This window comes from Morone saxatilis, unplaced genomic scaffold (assembly GCF_004916995.1).
Source record: "Morone saxatilis isolate NCDOM2014 unplaced genomic scaffold, NCSU_SB_2.0 Contig10, whole genome shotgun sequence".
Lineage (NCBI taxonomy): Eukaryota > Metazoa > Chordata > Actinopteri > Moronidae > Morone > Morone saxatilis.
In genome coordinates, this window is record NW_023339652.1 from 12,108,038 (window position 1) to 12,124,896 (window position 16,859).

Genomic DNA, 16,859 nt, shown 5'->3' on the forward strand with positions numbered 1-16,859 from the left:
GGGGGGGGGGGGGTCAGAATCAAACTTGAAAAACAAAGTTGTTATATAGTTATCTGGGTGGCAACAAAAAAAGCCAGTAGCACAGACCATGTCCTCAAGTCAAACCATAGAAAACACCAGACGCTTTTCTGGACAGACACAAAAACAGGTGTGCAACTCTGGCAGAGAGGCCTGGCTTTTAGTGAAACGGCTGTGTAGCTGTTAAGCTCTGGCAGACGGAGGGGATGGACAGGCAAGTAAAAGCAGAGAGGTGCTTTGAGGAGCAGAGAGCAGCACAGCAAAGAAACAAGACATACAGACCAGAGGCGCACACACATGCATAAACAAATTACCCAATGTATGCCTGTCAATGCATGCCTCTGTGTAATGTTCACCGGTGCGTTTGGGAGCTGGGAGCCAGCTATTATGACCTTGACATGGCGTTTCCATACTAGGGTCTATGTGGCGGCGTGTTCCACTACTTGCGCATACAGTTATCCACAGGACAGAGTGTTTTTATGCAACATGTGAGATACAACAGGCTGCTAGCAAGTCTGTGTGCACCATGAGAGAAAGGAAAAGAGAAAAAAAAGAAAGAAGGTAGAACACCAGAGCGTGAGTGCAAGAAACCCTATTATGCATGAAAGGGTAGGTGGCTGCTCCAATCGTGGCTCAATTCCCCCTTCTCCCATCCAATAGTAAAGCATTTCTGACCAATGGAAGTAAGAAAAGGAGTGAGGAAGCAGCCAGCGGGAGGTGGTGTGTGAGTGTGAGTGTCCGAGCATGTTGTCCCGAGGGTGGTTGTGATGTAAGAATGGGTCCTGCTGATTTATATACACAGACAAGTGCTCAGACTGTAAATAATGGCACACATATACACAGTCACGAGTCAAATGTGCTCACACACCCCCATTACAACGCATGCACTTGGCAGTTACTGAGCCCACACGCAATTACCAGTGGCCTAACACGTGCCGCCCCCCCCACCACCATCATCACCACCACACACACACACACACACACCGGCAGAGGCTTCGTGCCAACACAGGGCTTTACTACTCTTGGTGAAGCCACGTCACCAGCAGCACCCGAGAAAGTCATCCACTGCTCTTTCAATCTGAAGCCTACATACAGCGTCAGCATTTCACAACGTGAAAGAATGCACAGATCCATTATATAGACGAATGGCTCACAGGCACAAGTACCTGCTGCCAGACAAACTGGTTTAAACATGTTAAACAAATGTAATGGTAAAAGTGCAACTGCACAGGTTGTAAAGAAGAAAAAAAAAAGCAACAAGAAACAAAGTTTACGAGTCTACAGCTACGCTAGCAGCTCTGTGAGGTTACACAGCTGTGTTTGGAGGTAAATGATAATGTTAACACACTGTCAGTGATAATGTCTAACATGTTTACTACATTATTTTAAGTGCGTTAGCATGTTAACATTTGTAATTGACACAAGTACAACTGATGGGAATGTTGTTAACGTGGCACAATGTTGGAACCACGGGACCATGAATGTCTGTACAGAATGTCACTGCAATCCATCCAATAGTTGTTGAGAGATTTCAGTGTGGACCGACATGGTGGGCCGAATAACAGCACTAACCTAAAGTCATGCTGCTTGCCTGGCTGAAATGTTTAACTCTAACTCACAAATAAGCACACTAAATGCTATACCAAAGACGGAAAACTCCAGATAAGATGAATTATAACTTGAAAAAAAAAAAAGAAAAAAAAAGAAAAAGGGATTTCTAATTAATTTAGCTTCCCTTTGAATAGGTCTAACTGACTGCTGCAACCCCATATAATCCCAGCGCTGCTATAAAACTATGGAAACTATGCAAGGTCATCTACACTGAACACTGCCCGCTGGAACAATCCTTGTCCTTCTGATATGGTCTGATAGTCACCGTCAAAGCCAGGGACACTGATACTAGAGGAGAACAGGCAATGAATGATGGGGCTTAGTGACAGATTAAACCCTACCTGCTTCTTAACAGAGAGGGGGAGAGAACAGCCAACACACTCGGGCCTTTCTCTAACTTTTTTTCCCCTCCTCGTTCACATGATTTTCCCTTCTTATCTGCCACTGAATGGAGGAAGACTGCCAAGACTGCAGGCTTCACATGTCATTCAAGGACAAGTTAAAGTTTTCATTTAGTTTTTTTTTATTTTTTATATGGGAATGTATTACAACTGTATCAGCTACAGAATGTAGTTTTTCCCCTAAAAAGGCAAATTAAAATTCCGACTAATTACATTTTCCTCAGCTAATCTAACTATAGGGTTTATTTCATTCTCTCATTTACAAGAACACACACAAGCCCACTTCAGTTGTTCAACAGGGTCTTGCTGCTTTATGTAAAGTAGGGCACAGTTTGGAGCCGAAAGGCTTAGTGATCACGTCCAAGGACAGTGGTGAAGTGACCTCCATTCACACTGACTCCAAAGGGATCAGTATTAGTATCGATCCAATCGTTCAAAAATCTATTGTTTTCGACTCTATATGGCTGTCAAATCTGAGAGACAACAAATGATGGCATGCAGTATTGGTAATCCAATGATGGATCAACAATACCATGGCTTTTACGCAAATTAAACAACAAGCTGTATCTACTGTGTACATCCACACTCATCTGTTTACCCATGCAATCATCCATCTCCATCAGCGCATACTTTTCATCATATTTTTCAACCACTCCAGCACTGAGTCAATAAATCCTTTTGCTGGGTTGAAAAACAAATGGATCGTTAATGTCAGTCATTAAGCTAAATTAAACCATGAATCTTTCCATAAGCTCGAAAAGCAAGACCAGAGACCTAAAGAGAGAAGATTTAACAGCAATAGACGTCTCAAAAATGAAGTGGTCCATTTCTGGAGTCGCATGTTTGTTTTTTTTCTTCCTCTTGAATAGCCAGAAATAGCCATCTCTCCCCGTGGGGAAGGTATAATTACATCAAAGGCACACAGACAGGGGTGGTGCCGGTCTATTTCTGAATAAACCCATTATGGGGTCAATGATCTAGGTTTAATTAGGAGTGTGAAGCAATTCTTCATTAATTATTAGGCTGGATTTGGATTTTTTAAATATTTTTTCTAAATCCTCTTGACAAAAGCTCGAGATCACTGGATGCTGGCGATAAAACAATGTAAGGAAATGCATTGTCTGAAGCCGCTCTTAGCAATATTGTCATATTAACAGATCAAATAATGTGTGTAATGAGAAAGCAGAAGAACATTTTTATATATATATATATTTTTTTTTTTTTTTTTAATATATATATATATATATATATATATATATTATATATTATATATATATATATATATATATTATATTATATATTATATATATATATATATATGCGCCTCTGTCTGCCAGGGGTTTCGAGTTTGGCCTGACTAATAGGAAGCAGGGCAGACAGATGGGTGTGTGGAGGTTCATTTCAGGCTTTGTGAGGGCCCTTTTGTGAGGCAGCACTTTTTCAACACAATGTTGGCCCTTTGTTCGCATGCAATGAGTATGGAGCTGCATTCCTCGTCATGCTGCATAGCCAGTTCAGTGTTAATGTCCACTACTGTTCACTGATCCTCATGTAAACTCAACACTGTCGGCTAGTGGCCGCACACTCCCGTACACACACACACACACACACACGGTTGGTGCTCTCTCGCTTGTTCAACAGTAATTAAACCAAGGGGTTTAAAATTTCACACTATGCTGGCTTCTTGGGAGCACACAGGTTCCAGGAAAAGTAACTCCAGTCACTCCACTGTTCCACGAACCTAAACCTTGTAAAAAGCCATTTGATGGAAAAAAAGTGTAATTCAATGAGCTGAACACGCTCAGTGATAGCAAGCTATGATGACGAGGCAGGAAATGAATCTCAGCTGGGGAGTCATAGATGCAGATATGTGTGGGTGGTACACTCAGGAACAGGGAAGCACAGGCACAGAATTCATACACAGGAACTAGTAGGTCAAGTATAGGTGTTTTATCCCTCCCCCTCCAATACCACAAAGGACACCTACACCACCCTAATGTCAAGGTAATCCTAATTAACTATTGTTTTGAAATGTCACAAAAAGGTCTGCTATGATCATTAAAGGAGCTAGTGGCCAACAGACAAATCTCACTGACATTTAGGAAATTAGATTAACATTTGAACATGAGTTTATTTCAATAGAATTAATTAAAGCTAATATAACTAGCTAGTTTTACTTGATATTGACTTGACATCTCAGCAAGGGAAGCCTACAGTTGAACACAGTGAGTGGTACTCCAAAACACAACAGCCAGACATGCGTGTACCACACTTTGATGCTTTTATGGCAGCAACTGAACTGCTTTGATATGATCAAATATTGAAAAATGAGTAAATTCTCATTGGTTGTGGTGTTTTTGTTGCCTTAGAATGATCTATTTTTACTTATAGGGGGAGGGGGTCCTCTTCTACGAAGTCTGCCATATGGAACTGCCATTTGTTTTTCTAGAATAGCCCAGAATGGACAAATCAAACACACAAAAATTGGGCTTTTTCACATTTTTGTGGCCACTAGTTCCTCCTACACGCTTGAAATGGGAGGGTGAGGGGAGAGCATAATCTAATCTAACTGGACAACTAGATGCCACTAAATCCTACACACTGGTGCTTCAATAACTGGAAACAACTTTGAACACATATGGCTGTCAGTTAGTTTTGTTTTGCAAATCCCCATTTAAAATCTGTGGGATTTCGCTAGCTTTTTAACCAGATGCATTTGCATGTTGCACTCATATGACGACACTGTGTCAGAATGATTCTGAGGCGTATCGAAGCAGACAAATGCGATTGCGATACATATTAGTCATTTAAAACATATTTTTCCTATATAAATAAGAATTGTGAGATCAAAAGAAAATTGTGGTTCTTGTTTTTTTCCCCCATCAAATCAGGCAGCCCTTCAGCAAAGAGCTGCTAGAACATCCCATCTGGACAGTGATGGAGAGATCACTCTCTGGCAACCCCGGGGGTGAGAGAAACTCAAACTGGTGTAAAGTACCGAGTCCGTTTCCTGAGTTGGCCTCTGTGGCGCGGATGAAAATGGTTAGGGAGGTGCGATCTCACACAAGCCTTTGCCGCGTAGTGCTGAGATTTGCGCTGCGAGAAGGCAGACAGAGAATGCACCGCGTGTGAACACAGTGGGGCTGTGAGAAAAGCTAGACAGGGGCTCAAAAACAAAACAATAAAAGCAGAGGAAGTGGTGTCCTGGAGTGGGTGTCATTTGTAACTCAGACAGGAGTACGCGCCGAGGTTCGGTTTATTTGAAGTAGCCGGTCAGTCCACTTTATGATGAACACGGTATTGTTGAGTAGTGTGACACGAGGCAAACAGGGCTGGCAGAAACGGAGGGGAGATGAAGCAAAAATAAAAGTGTTGTGACATGGTAATTTGAGGAAGAGGAGAGCGAGAGCACAAGATCTTATAAATCTCATAATTTCACCCATAGGTCATTAAAAACAGCGATAAACCTCAGCTGAGTGCACCGAGGGCATAGCAGGCCAAATATACACCCTCTTCCGTGGAGTGGCAGGGGCAGCTAAGACATGCCAATTACACAACCGCGCCGCTGACTTCCTACAACAATTTATTTTGAGACACATTTCGTGTTCTGCTGCCTGATTAAGTTTTACAGTAATCGAGGCAGACAGCTCTCCATCCCTTCAAGATTGCAGTATTTGTTTTTCTACATACTGAAAGCAACAGTGCCCACCCACCCATTACAAAAAACCTCTCTCACTGCTTGACGCTGACTTTAGTCCACAAAGTAAAAGAAATGCTATCAATTAATCATTAACACCCAAGGTATGTTACTCAAACAAACATGTAAAAACTCCATCCACCTCCCATTCCTAAGTACAACCCAAACCAAGTGTGCAATATCGTTAGGAAGTGTATCACATGCCGGCCTGGCTGGGGCTCTCCTCTGTCAGCCCAGGGACATATTAAGGAAAGTCTCCAGCCTCTCCCCCGTATCTATCCCCTGAGCCTGGCCTGTCCATCACCCTGCCAGTGACCTGTGACATTGGTCAAACCTACTTTCGGTCTCCTGCGATGACTCAATAACCAATGAAAGCTCTTGTCAGTACAACCAGCAGCACAACAGTGTTTGATTTAATACAGGGCTGCACACAGACGGCAGGGGCTTTAACTCCTGTCACTCTCATTTCTCATTAATGTTACTCTTAAAGAAGACAGGCCCTCTTCAAGCTGCCCATGTAGGTTTAAAGATATTGATGGGATGCTGTGAATGGAGGCTACAAGAAGTGACAACATTAAAAATAGTGTTTTAAATTAGTTTATTCGAGAGATAAGGGTATATTCAAATTATAAGTGTATTTGAGGAGGAGAGGTTTAAGTGGGCCATGTCCCCTTTTAGCCTGTTTTCTAGTCCAGCTTGAGCATACCACTTTCAAATATGTTTTAACATGTTGACAAATGACATGTTTTAACAGCATTCATCTTTTGGTTTCTCCATCAAAAACAAATTGCTCGGAAAAGGTGACGTGATAGTGAGAAACCTACTGTCAGTAGGTCCACGAACGAGGTGATTATGTGGTGTTGAAACTGCGAAGCTTCAACCAAAACCCTCTGGGACCTCCACAAGCCATAGGTCAGAGTTTGGGATTATTAGGACGGTCAACATTTATACTTTGAGCTAAACCAGCCACGTAAAAAAGAAAAAAAAAAGGGTTTGAAGACTGAGGGACGAGTGGATTTGGATCCAGTGCTCCACTTCTCTCCCGCTCTCAGACTTCACACCATGGTGCCACATTCCCCCTGTCAACACAGAGCAGGGGGATGTGTGTTTCTCCGTCTGTCTCGTGTGGGAAAGTGTCTGAGGTTGGCAGCGCACTACAAATTAAAATCACATTAGGTGCGTTATGTTGACGACAACGGCACAGCTGGCAAATGCTAGTATACGCGCTGTGACATTAAGATGGTTAACATTTAGCACATCTACAACCTCCCTTTAATGTGCATTTTAAAAGGCTTGTGCTGTACTGTGAATAGGGGAAACAAACCTTCTCAAAAACCACAACAGATGGCAATCTATTACAAACAGACACCATTTACATATTCTTAGCTGCAATGTTAGAGAAGCCTGCGCCTTTCTGCTGGTCTCTGTTCTGAAGTAAAGAAATACAACTAATCATTATTACTGTATAAAGAAACACCTGCACACATGTGGGTGTACAGTCCCAGAGAACTGACTTTATTCAGGTGATTTGTGGACAGAAGTGAAGCAGTTATTCTCCATTTGTTAAAGAGACAAAAGTAGGATTAGACTATGACAACACTTTGACTCCAATGAAAGAAGACATGATCCCCTGGGGAAGTGCATGTGATCACTGTGTGCGCACACCCACAGACACATGCAGACCAGCTCAGTCTCAGAGGTGACTCACAAATGAGAGGGCATATAGGGTAGGGAAAGTGACGTGTTATCCATCGTAGACCAGGACTGTCACAGGCACATAAAGATTCTCGGTGACCTCGCGCGAAAACGACAATGGCGACAATCTACAGCGCGGCGACTTCTTGTCCTTTACTAGATAACTTTGTATCGTCACGAGAATGTGAATGGAACTAATGAGCAAACTGGCTATAGAACTAACAACACGCTGAGGCATTTTGTTAGCTTAAGTCATTTCTTCATTAACCATTTACCTTCAGCTCCAATAGGTTCAACAAGTTATATTTGCTTGCCTACTCACCTATCCCTATCAGTACAAATGCTTAGGGATTACATTCGGGAATCGTGAAATACAATGGGTTCGCAAAAAGGTTTTTTTTTTTTTTACATTAAACCCCAGACGTCTTTTTGCATACATAACCTCTTCTTCCACACCGTTTTTTTCCTCAAGTAGAGCGGCCACCATTCACTGTAAGCCTGTTTACCAGCGCGCACTACCAGGATCACCAGCTTAGTGAGTGACATAACATTACATGAGAGAGGGATGATCTCACTAACACACTCATTCAAATCTATCACTGAGAGAGTGTGAACGTTTTCCTAAAACAGTGTTAGGTATCTCAGTCATTGCCAAATGTAGAGGGTCGGGGGAGAGTTGGGAAAAGGGAGCACCATGATGGCTTACAAACAAGTTGGAAAGTGTTTGGTCCATGGGCTCAACAGGTAAATCATCAAGTGAGGCCTCAGTAGAGCCGACTAGGAGAGTGAACATACTGACCCAATATGAGACTAAAACCAAGCTTGCCGTATGAACACAAATAGCTGCTGTGTTAGCACATAGTCCTGCTACCTGTTTGCAGAAGCTTGAGATATTCGTGCTGAGCCAACGCGGGTTACAATAAGGCACGTCACTGACCCCAAAAGCTTACATCTAGACCCACCTACAACAGAGAGCTGGCCCTTTTAATCCCCTCATGTGGCGACATGATAAAGGCTTGGATTAAAAGCTAGCCAGTCATCCAGTCACTCAGTCAGTCAATACTGCAGCCAGCCAGCCTGCCTGCCTGCATACTTACATTATCATCCCCACTGCTTTACTCACCCTTTACTGCACTGGACGAGCAGAATTAAGCAGATGCGTAAGGCCAGGCTGGGGTTGTATATATCTATAATGCAGTGTGCCATAAGAACCACAATGCCCGGTGATCTATAAATACACTGGAGAGACCCTTCTGCCCCAGTGGATACACACTGAAGTTGTTGATCGGACAAATGCAGTGTGTTTGGAGTATTTAAATTAATATAATGGATGGATTTCTGGTTCAATGTACTTAGTATGGGTTATCCGTTACTAAGGCTCTGCATTATAAGAATTAAAAAATATGCCCCCCCCCTCTACAGTTTCTCTTTACATCAAGCTTTTGTTGACATGAAGAATATCCTACACATACAATAATACAAACATTATAAAATGATACTTTCTGATTGGATATAAACAGAGTGACTACAGCGGGTCCCAAAAAAAAAAAGTATAGTTTAAAGTTTCTACCAACTAAACCTCAAGTTTTCGTTCAACATACAATACCATGTATTTGTTAAAAATCAGCCAACCTTAGAAAATAATATAAAGTAGAGATTTAAAAACAAGTCTGATGCTAGTTTCAAGAATAACTAAATGTCTCTTTATTTCAAGAGATACTTAATTATAAACCTCTTGATATCGTGATATTTTTACAAAATAAAATGCCCGCATGTTTTGGAAATGAGCTCTCTACCATGGTTCTGTATGTGAACTTCGTCTCCTCAATAATCCAGATGTGGCTGTCGCTGTCCAGATTGTCCGGTTTTGGGCTGCCCCCTAAATGTGTTTCCGCCTGTAGGTCCAGTGCTCCTGGCTGCTGGTTTAGTTCCATATGCCTGCTTGCTGTAACAGTCTGAGGAACGTAAAGCCGTCTGCTCGCAGCTGCCGTCGGTGCGCAGTCCATTCTCAAACTGTACTAACCATGCTCTCCTCCTATTGGTCTTCTACTGGGGTGTTCTTTGGGGTTGTCTAACGGGATGGGATCATTGTCTGGGTGTATCAGTGGGTGTGGGAGGCGAGTGCATCCCATCCGACTTGTTCTGTCCCTTAGTTTCACCCCGACAATAACCCAACCTTTTGATTTCCATCCCAAATCGTTCATCGTGAAAACACGCTAAACAAGTATTTATGCATTAATGTCACAGTGGGGAGGGACAACACACTGAGTTTAACCCATTTTTTTTAAGCATTGTTCTTGTTAAGATGCATGTCTGCAGGAGTCAATAAATCAGAGTCGCTCATCATACATATATCTAAAATCAATTCCTGAATGTGACCACCACTGATAAAGTGCACTACAGTGACCACAGGCTATAAATCACTGTCAACTGCTAATAATAAGTCCGATCAGAGGAACAGAGCTGGAAGCTTCCTCAAAGGATTCCTTATCAAAAACGTGTTCTTTTCCTTGAACCTTGCCCTTCATATCCACTTCTGCCCTAATCAAGGATTTGTGAGACACAAAGATAAGATGCATTTAGGGCATAACCACAGCCAAGTAGTTTTTTGGGATCCTTGCTCACCAAGAAAAAAAAACAGAGACATGCTAAGTCAGTCCGACCTCTGAATTAAGCCACAAGAGCAGGAACTCCCTTCACTGAATCACTGAAGTATAGGTGCTCTAAAGGCTAAATCAGGCTTGTGAAAACTAGGTGACAGCAGTGCCCTGGGGTCACGGATTACTGACTACTGTTGTGTCTGAGTTAGATCACACACACCCCTTGGGTGGCACTGAATTAGTCAAACTAAAAACGAGCAGGACATGTACTGCAAGCTATGAACTGTACATCTGAATATCCTAACCTGAGGTCAACAAGGAGCAAAGGTCACTTGAACCTTTACTTCATCTACATTATGTTTGCCCAATAAGATAGCTCTGCTCTTACTGACACAAGCACACTTTAATCATTTGCCAGCACCCTTCTGCAATACGATACCACGTGTCTAAGTTACTAGTTAAAATTAACTATTTTTCTTCTTGCTGCACAAGGAAAACTGATAACGTCAACTGTAAATGTGCTCACACAGCAACTTAGGTTTCATTTAACCGACTGTTTATTTTAACATCCTGTTATGTATATTATGTAATGCGTAACGTTATTTTGTTGCGCATGAAGCCAAACATCCGAAAACCAACCAAACAATAAGTGTGAGCTATGGTTTTTTTTTATTATTATTATTATTAAAAGAAGTGAATAGCGACCTCTTTTTCTTCAAAACACCCAATCTCAACAAAAACTTGTGAGCACAGTCGGGTACTTTTGCCCAGCTGCCGAGTTCATGTCCTACAGATTTAGCCATGTCAGCCTCACAGAAATGGGTACACCTATTTTTAAAGAGCCCCTTATTATTACACCCTCCACGGTTGTTATTAGCCCAGAAGACCATTATTAAAAGCGTCAGCTGAATCAGCTAGCCCGTTAGCATCGCCACACAATGCCAGCTTTTCCCAGCGAGCTCCACATTGCGGCGAGGTGCTTCTTAGTGGTGGTCCAATAACATCCGAGAATGTAGAGCTGAGGAGAGAGAGGAGGGGGACGGAGAAAAACGTTGTCTCACTCACCTTCTTCATCCGCGGTGCTTCGGCAACGGTACCGTCACGGTTGACAAAAGCCTCTCCGCCGTTCTGCTGCGGGTCCGACCGCTTCATAGCCGACGCCTGGGGCATCTTCGCGGGGTTCGGGGTGAGCAAGCCCAGGCTGCCTTCCCCGGCTTTCGCGGAGGGCTCCGCTGTAGGGGAAGCAGCGGCAGAGGAACCGGCCTCGTGTGGGTCGTTTCTGCCGAGGGTCTTGCCCTCCGAGGTCGGTGTCATCGGGGAACCGGCCGGCAAGTCTTTCCCGGTGGGGACGTCTTTGAGTTCGACCTCTGCCATTTTCGCTGCCACAACCTGGACTGACATCGCTGCAGTTTCACAAAGTCCTTTTTCCAACACAAATAGCAGGTCGAGCGGATGTGAGCGGAGGAGCGACGACGGATGAATGCATTGTGGTTCCTGTAGTTCCTCTCAAGTATCTCAAAGACCCCCCCCCTCCTCCTCCCCTCCCTCCTTATGAGCCACCACCAATACCCATGAAGGCAACACGACTGACATTTACATTTACAAAACGTTAGTCAACAAGAGGAAAAAACAATAACACCACTGATATATGCATTTCAAAAAGCTCGGGGGGGAAAATTTGCCTAATTGACCAAGCGACTACATTTCCCAACAGGAAAAGGTACACTGCGAAATGCACTATGGGAAGTTGTGTTTGTAATAAAAGAGGACGACACTAAATTACAAACAAACGCGCTTTCTGCCAGATAATGCAGTGTGCTCACAGGGCTTACATCGCGTTTAAAATTAGACAGTCATTTTCAGAATGATGTGCTTATTTCTCAGGCGTGAAGATTAATATATAATCATAATAATAATCTTTTATATTATTATAATAATATACTATATTACTATAGTATATTATGAAGGGCATGTTGTTACATCACAAATTACCTAGCAATACAGTTTGGCCTCAACCAATATTGACCCAAAATTATTTTAATAATACTTTAAATTGTCAATCAGCCTCAAGTCATTCACTGGACACTGCTGCACAAGACACTGCATCACATTACAGCGCTCATGCGGTGGATATGCAGTATTATGAGACCAGCAGTAAGGTCAAATCATATAAAGTGAACTACATTGCCACCAAGTGGATGCCCACCATAGTCAAACAAAAGCTTCAACTGTTTCTTTTTTAATATCTCAATTTTATTTTCAACTCTCCTGACATTTGTAAAATGGCATTATTGAAAACAAGCAAACATGTAGAAAGATTGAAACGTAACTAATGGCTGACACAAGCAGTCAGGATAAATGGCATTCAGATCTCTTTTGTAAAAGACACTATATTGACTTTGGTGATTCAAACCTTTTTCCCATTTGTTCTCCATCACATATGAAAAGAATCAACACTTTACATACTATGTGTTGCAGCGTAGTACTAAGGGAAGCTTCGCAATGACTGAATACTTCAATACTTGAACTGTTTGTGTATTGCTTCCGTTTTCACAAGACCAATTTCATGTAAGTGACTTCAAGCATGTCAGGACCATCTCTACTGTAGAAGACATTCATTCAACTACAGGAACAAAAAAAACAGCATACCAGAAAAAGGAATAAAAGCCACACATACTGTATTCATTCATTCATGCTAAACGGGTCCGAGCCCTTTTAACACCCGCCAGATAAATCTGAGGTATATTATTTACAAGGCTGCCATGCTGGTACATTCTCAAAATACAAAATCAGAAAACCAAACAGTGTTAAAAAATACAACTCTGCATTGCATCATAAGCACGCTGTGGTGTCACATACTTAAAATGTCAATGACAATACAGAATGTTGCCAAAGTTGAGAAAATGTCCCAAAAATATGCATTCATCGTCTTTCAAAGTGAAGTGCTGCTTTTATGATGTGCCCCTAAAAGAGCAGTCCTTAACTTGAGGTGGTATTCCAACCAGAGTAGCCACAGCATTGTGGGAAGGGAGGGGATACCCACTTGAGGCTTTTTGTTGCTTGTAAAAGACGGCGCATCAGTCTTCGTATATCCACAAGATGTTCACACCAGAGAGGCCAAGATTTACTCTCCTGAAGACAGTATGAAAGGCAATTTAATTATCCTGCAGACAAGCAGGGTCAAACCAATCATTTTCAATCAAAATGCTATCTGCCCTTTGGTGTGTGACCTTTTTGTTGAAAATTAATCAATATTTCATTATACTCTCAATTTTCTTCCCACCTTTATTTATTCAGGGGGGTTTCACTGAGAGCAATACTCTCTTTTGTAAGAATGTCCATATCACATTCCCACCTGGAAGCTGCCCAGTATAAGCAGTTTGATATCTGCTAGCCACTGAGCAGCTCCACTGGAGCAGTTGGGGTTAAGGGCCTTGCTCAAGGGCACCTCAGTGGTGGCAATGACGGAGGGTCAATTTCCCCACTTAACCTTTAGGCTACATACTTTTGTTAAAGATTATTTGAGCTATTCAAGCTTTTATAGCATTTTAAGTAGAAGTACTCACCCCAGCATCCCTGACTCCTTAGTCTTAATGACATAGAGGAACATGAGGATTGTGTGGAACAGGTTGTTCCTGCCCTAGAAACAGAAATCAACATAGGTTCATGTTATTGCAATTGCAAGCGTTACAGTAGAGGAAGACATCCTGAACTGCTTACGAACGAGAGTCTGTTCTGATGCCCTGAATTTGCTGGCTTTGTTAGATGTGGGGATTACTGGAATAAAGAAGGCCCCTGGATACAAAGCTCTTCATGCTCCATCAGTGTATAACAGAGCAAATCCAGTCCACCTGTTTGAGTCCCATTTAAAATGAACTCTCAATCGAAGACAACAATGAAAACATGAGGTGGGACCCAGTCTAACAAGCCAACGATAAAACAGTCAATAAAGTGTTCCAATTCTATTTAGTAAAGGGCAGAAAAACAGCAATCATTCAGTTTCATCTTTGGCCATACATCATTAAATTCTAGCTGCAGATCTCAAACATAAGACCCTGTATGAACTAGAATGTTAAAAACTGATTTATTTCTCAAAAGTCTTATAGGTTATGTTGAAAAAGCTGTACTGCGCAGTAATGCAGAATATGATGTCTCACTGTTGAGAATGTGTGCTACAATACCCCCTGTTTATTTCTATGTCCTTTATATTTATTATTCTGCATTTTATAAGCATCTGGCAAGTTCAATCCTTAAGGGAGCCATTAAAGAGGATTTGATCTTATGTTTGATTTACAGGGCCACCTCAGGGAGACGTATAAATAGCACAACTCAGAGGGTACAAAATAAGAAAGCCGTGAGACAGACTTCTCTTGGGATTTGATTTTAGGGGCAAAATACGCACACAGGCTGTTTTGTAAGAGCCTGAAAAACTGGTTGCTTTTGCTGTCACCTTGGGTAGACTGTAGATATGTCCCTGGTAGATGAGCTGGTAGTGAGGAGGAGTGGTGCTGCTTTGGTGGACGCAGAAGAGGTTCTCCTTCGTAACATCTATGGGAGTTGACATAAAAAAGGGACAAGAGAACAGAAACACCATGAGGAACTTAAGTATGACGTCAAAGATAGAAAGTAGGTGCTGTGTTTCAAGAATGAGAAACATACAGTGGAAATCACAAGCGTGTGTGCACTTACCGGGTTTGTCTGGGGTGTGGCTGAAGTGCTGTGAAGTGAAAGTCTTCCCGTCTGGATACTTTGGATGCGGGGGCAGTCTGGAGTCCAAGTATGTACAAAACATATGCATGAGGATCTAGAGGGATAGAAAGTTATTAAGCAGAGGTATTTTACTGGTAAGCCCACACTGACAAGGAAAAACTACCCAGTGTGTCATGTTTACAGCTCCTATCCCGCAGTCTAAAGACTCAAAGAAGCAACAACATTGTGAAAGAAAATTCTGTTATAGATAAAATAATGAACCAATAAATCAAGAAAATAGAGTGATGATAATTGGTTGTACTACTCACTTTGCGTGTGTGTGTGTGTGTGTGTTTGTTTGTGTGGACTCACAGCACAGTCAGTAGGGAGGTCTGTGTCCCACTTCCTGTTCTTCAGGTCTCCACCACCATTCCAGCGAAAGGAGCTCATGCAGCCGCTGTGGGCCAGCTCTGACAGGACAGAATATACAAAAACACACATTAAAACATGTGTTCTTCCACTATAATCTAAACCCACACTGCATTGTTGAACTTACCCTTTATGCGGTCCACTAGATACTCCTGGTTGGGAGTGATGTCCAGATACTGAACGATAGAGTTCATAGTGGGGATGGACGAGGCTTTCATCACCGCTGCCTGTTTCAGGCTGCTTATGCTGGCCTCTGGTGGAGGAAAGAGTGAAAACTAGTGAGACTCCAAAATTACGAGAAGAGTACATTGAAATCACAGTAACGGCTACTGTAATTTATTTAATATTTCAGAGTAGGTTTTTGCTATTGAACTGGACATGTGTGTTACAAACTCCCTAAACAAACTGCTTGTTTTGCTGTGCATTGTACTTGTCTTTTTAATTTCATGTCTGAGAAAATCTAGAAAATGCAAAACAAAATGAAAACATTTTCCTTCAACTTAACTTTGCATGTTCAAGTGCTATAGCTCATTATCCCCCCCCCAAAAAAAAAAAATATGACAGCCATAACAGTGTCTAACAGTTAATATGTCTAAGACATAAAATACGTTTATATTCTATGGTCTTTGATCTATGACTCAGTTTATGGCATTCCCATTAAACCCAACAACAGCAAGGACAAAGCACATTTCCCATGATTCATGTTCTCTGCAGATAGTTTACCTCCTATCTGGAGCTCAGGGCAGCCCATCCTCCTGAGCTGACTGTTGACAGAGTCTATTTCCTTGACCAGGGGAACCAAGATTGTGTCACTGATCCACTGCAAAAGATACAAATAGAAATAGATTTGTTTTCTGATGTAATTTTCTTACTCAAATGCAATTATGTCTGTACATATGTTTGAACACTCACGTTTCTAAGCTTGGCAGTCCAGCTATCAATGCGGTCCACTACAGGGCGGCTGGTTGTGATTCTGGCCCACACCTACATAACAGGAAAGAAGAGATTTTACGCCAGTCATACATTCTACTCCGACACAGGCAGACTCAGATGGCATGAGTTGGTTTTGAAAAACGTTTTTCTCTTTATTAGTGCATGACAAAGCATACAGTGCTATTTTACAGACCTCCTCTGCAGCCTGTTTGGAGCCCAGGTCCGTCTCATCCTTGTGGGCTGACGGGGCCTGAGAGCGGCAGGCTGGCTGGTACAGGAACTTCCTCAGGCTCTGGGCGTAATCTCCCACTGAGCGGTTGTAGTTCCAAAATGTTGGGCTGTGGTTCGGAGAGACAGCCTCGGGACTCCCTATAGAGAGCATCAGTTCATCATGACATCTGAGGGGTTTCACTGATGATCACATACATGTCTACACTGTGTTCCAAATTAATATATTGATATACTGTTTTGTTATTTTCTTACTAAATAGTCGATATTAATTGCAGTCAAAAGGATTTTTTATTCCTAAGACAATTATATCGTCAATCTGGATTTTATTAAACACAATTACCCATGATGAAACAAATCACATTTTTTTGCAAGATAACTAAAATCTGACTAGGTGTTCCAAATTATTATGCAAAACACAGTTTCTAAAAGGATTGAAAACCGAAATCTGTTGTATTTTTTGCATTAGAGGGGATAATTTTTCTCAAATCAAAGCTATTTAAATCAAAAACATCTTTAAAGATCGAGTTACATATTAACATAGGAGCCCTTCTTTGA

At 42.0% G+C, this 16,859-nt stretch overlaps 2 protein-coding genes across 2 annotated transcripts in view; both read right to left on the bottom strand.

Annotated features, from left to right (window-relative positions):
* Positions 1–11,510, bottom strand: part of LOC118342361 (putative adenosylhomocysteinase 3) — a 39,185-nt gene extending 27,675 nt beyond the window's left edge. Inside the window, exon 1 of the mRNA XM_035680870.1 lies at positions 11,088–11,510. Within this exon, the coding sequence (XP_035536763.1) occupies positions 11,088–11,423 (336 nt within the window). The 5' untranslated portion in view covers positions 11,424–11,510. The remainder of the gene's footprint in view (positions 1–11,087) is intronic.
* A 747-nt stretch (positions 11,511–12,257) lies between these two features.
* The window catches only part of tmem209 (transmembrane protein 209), a 9,262-nt gene continuing 4,660 nt past the window's right edge, over positions 12,258–16,859 (bottom strand). The window contains exons 7-15 of the mRNA XM_035674431.1: positions 16,267–16,442; positions 16,053–16,124; positions 15,864–15,960; positions 15,268–15,393; positions 15,084–15,181; positions 14,712–14,826; positions 14,473–14,570; positions 13,589–13,662; positions 12,258–13,154 (exon numbers count right to left, since the gene is read on the bottom strand). Coding sequence (XP_035530324.1) covers positions 13,100–13,154; positions 13,589–13,662; positions 14,473–14,570; positions 14,712–14,826; positions 15,084–15,181; positions 15,268–15,393; positions 15,864–15,960; positions 16,053–16,124; positions 16,267–16,442 — 911 coding nt within the window. The 3' untranslated portion in view covers positions 12,258–13,099. The remainder of the gene's footprint in view (positions 13,155–13,588; positions 13,663–14,472; positions 14,571–14,711; positions 14,827–15,083; positions 15,182–15,267; positions 15,394–15,863; positions 15,961–16,052; positions 16,125–16,266; positions 16,443–16,859) is intronic.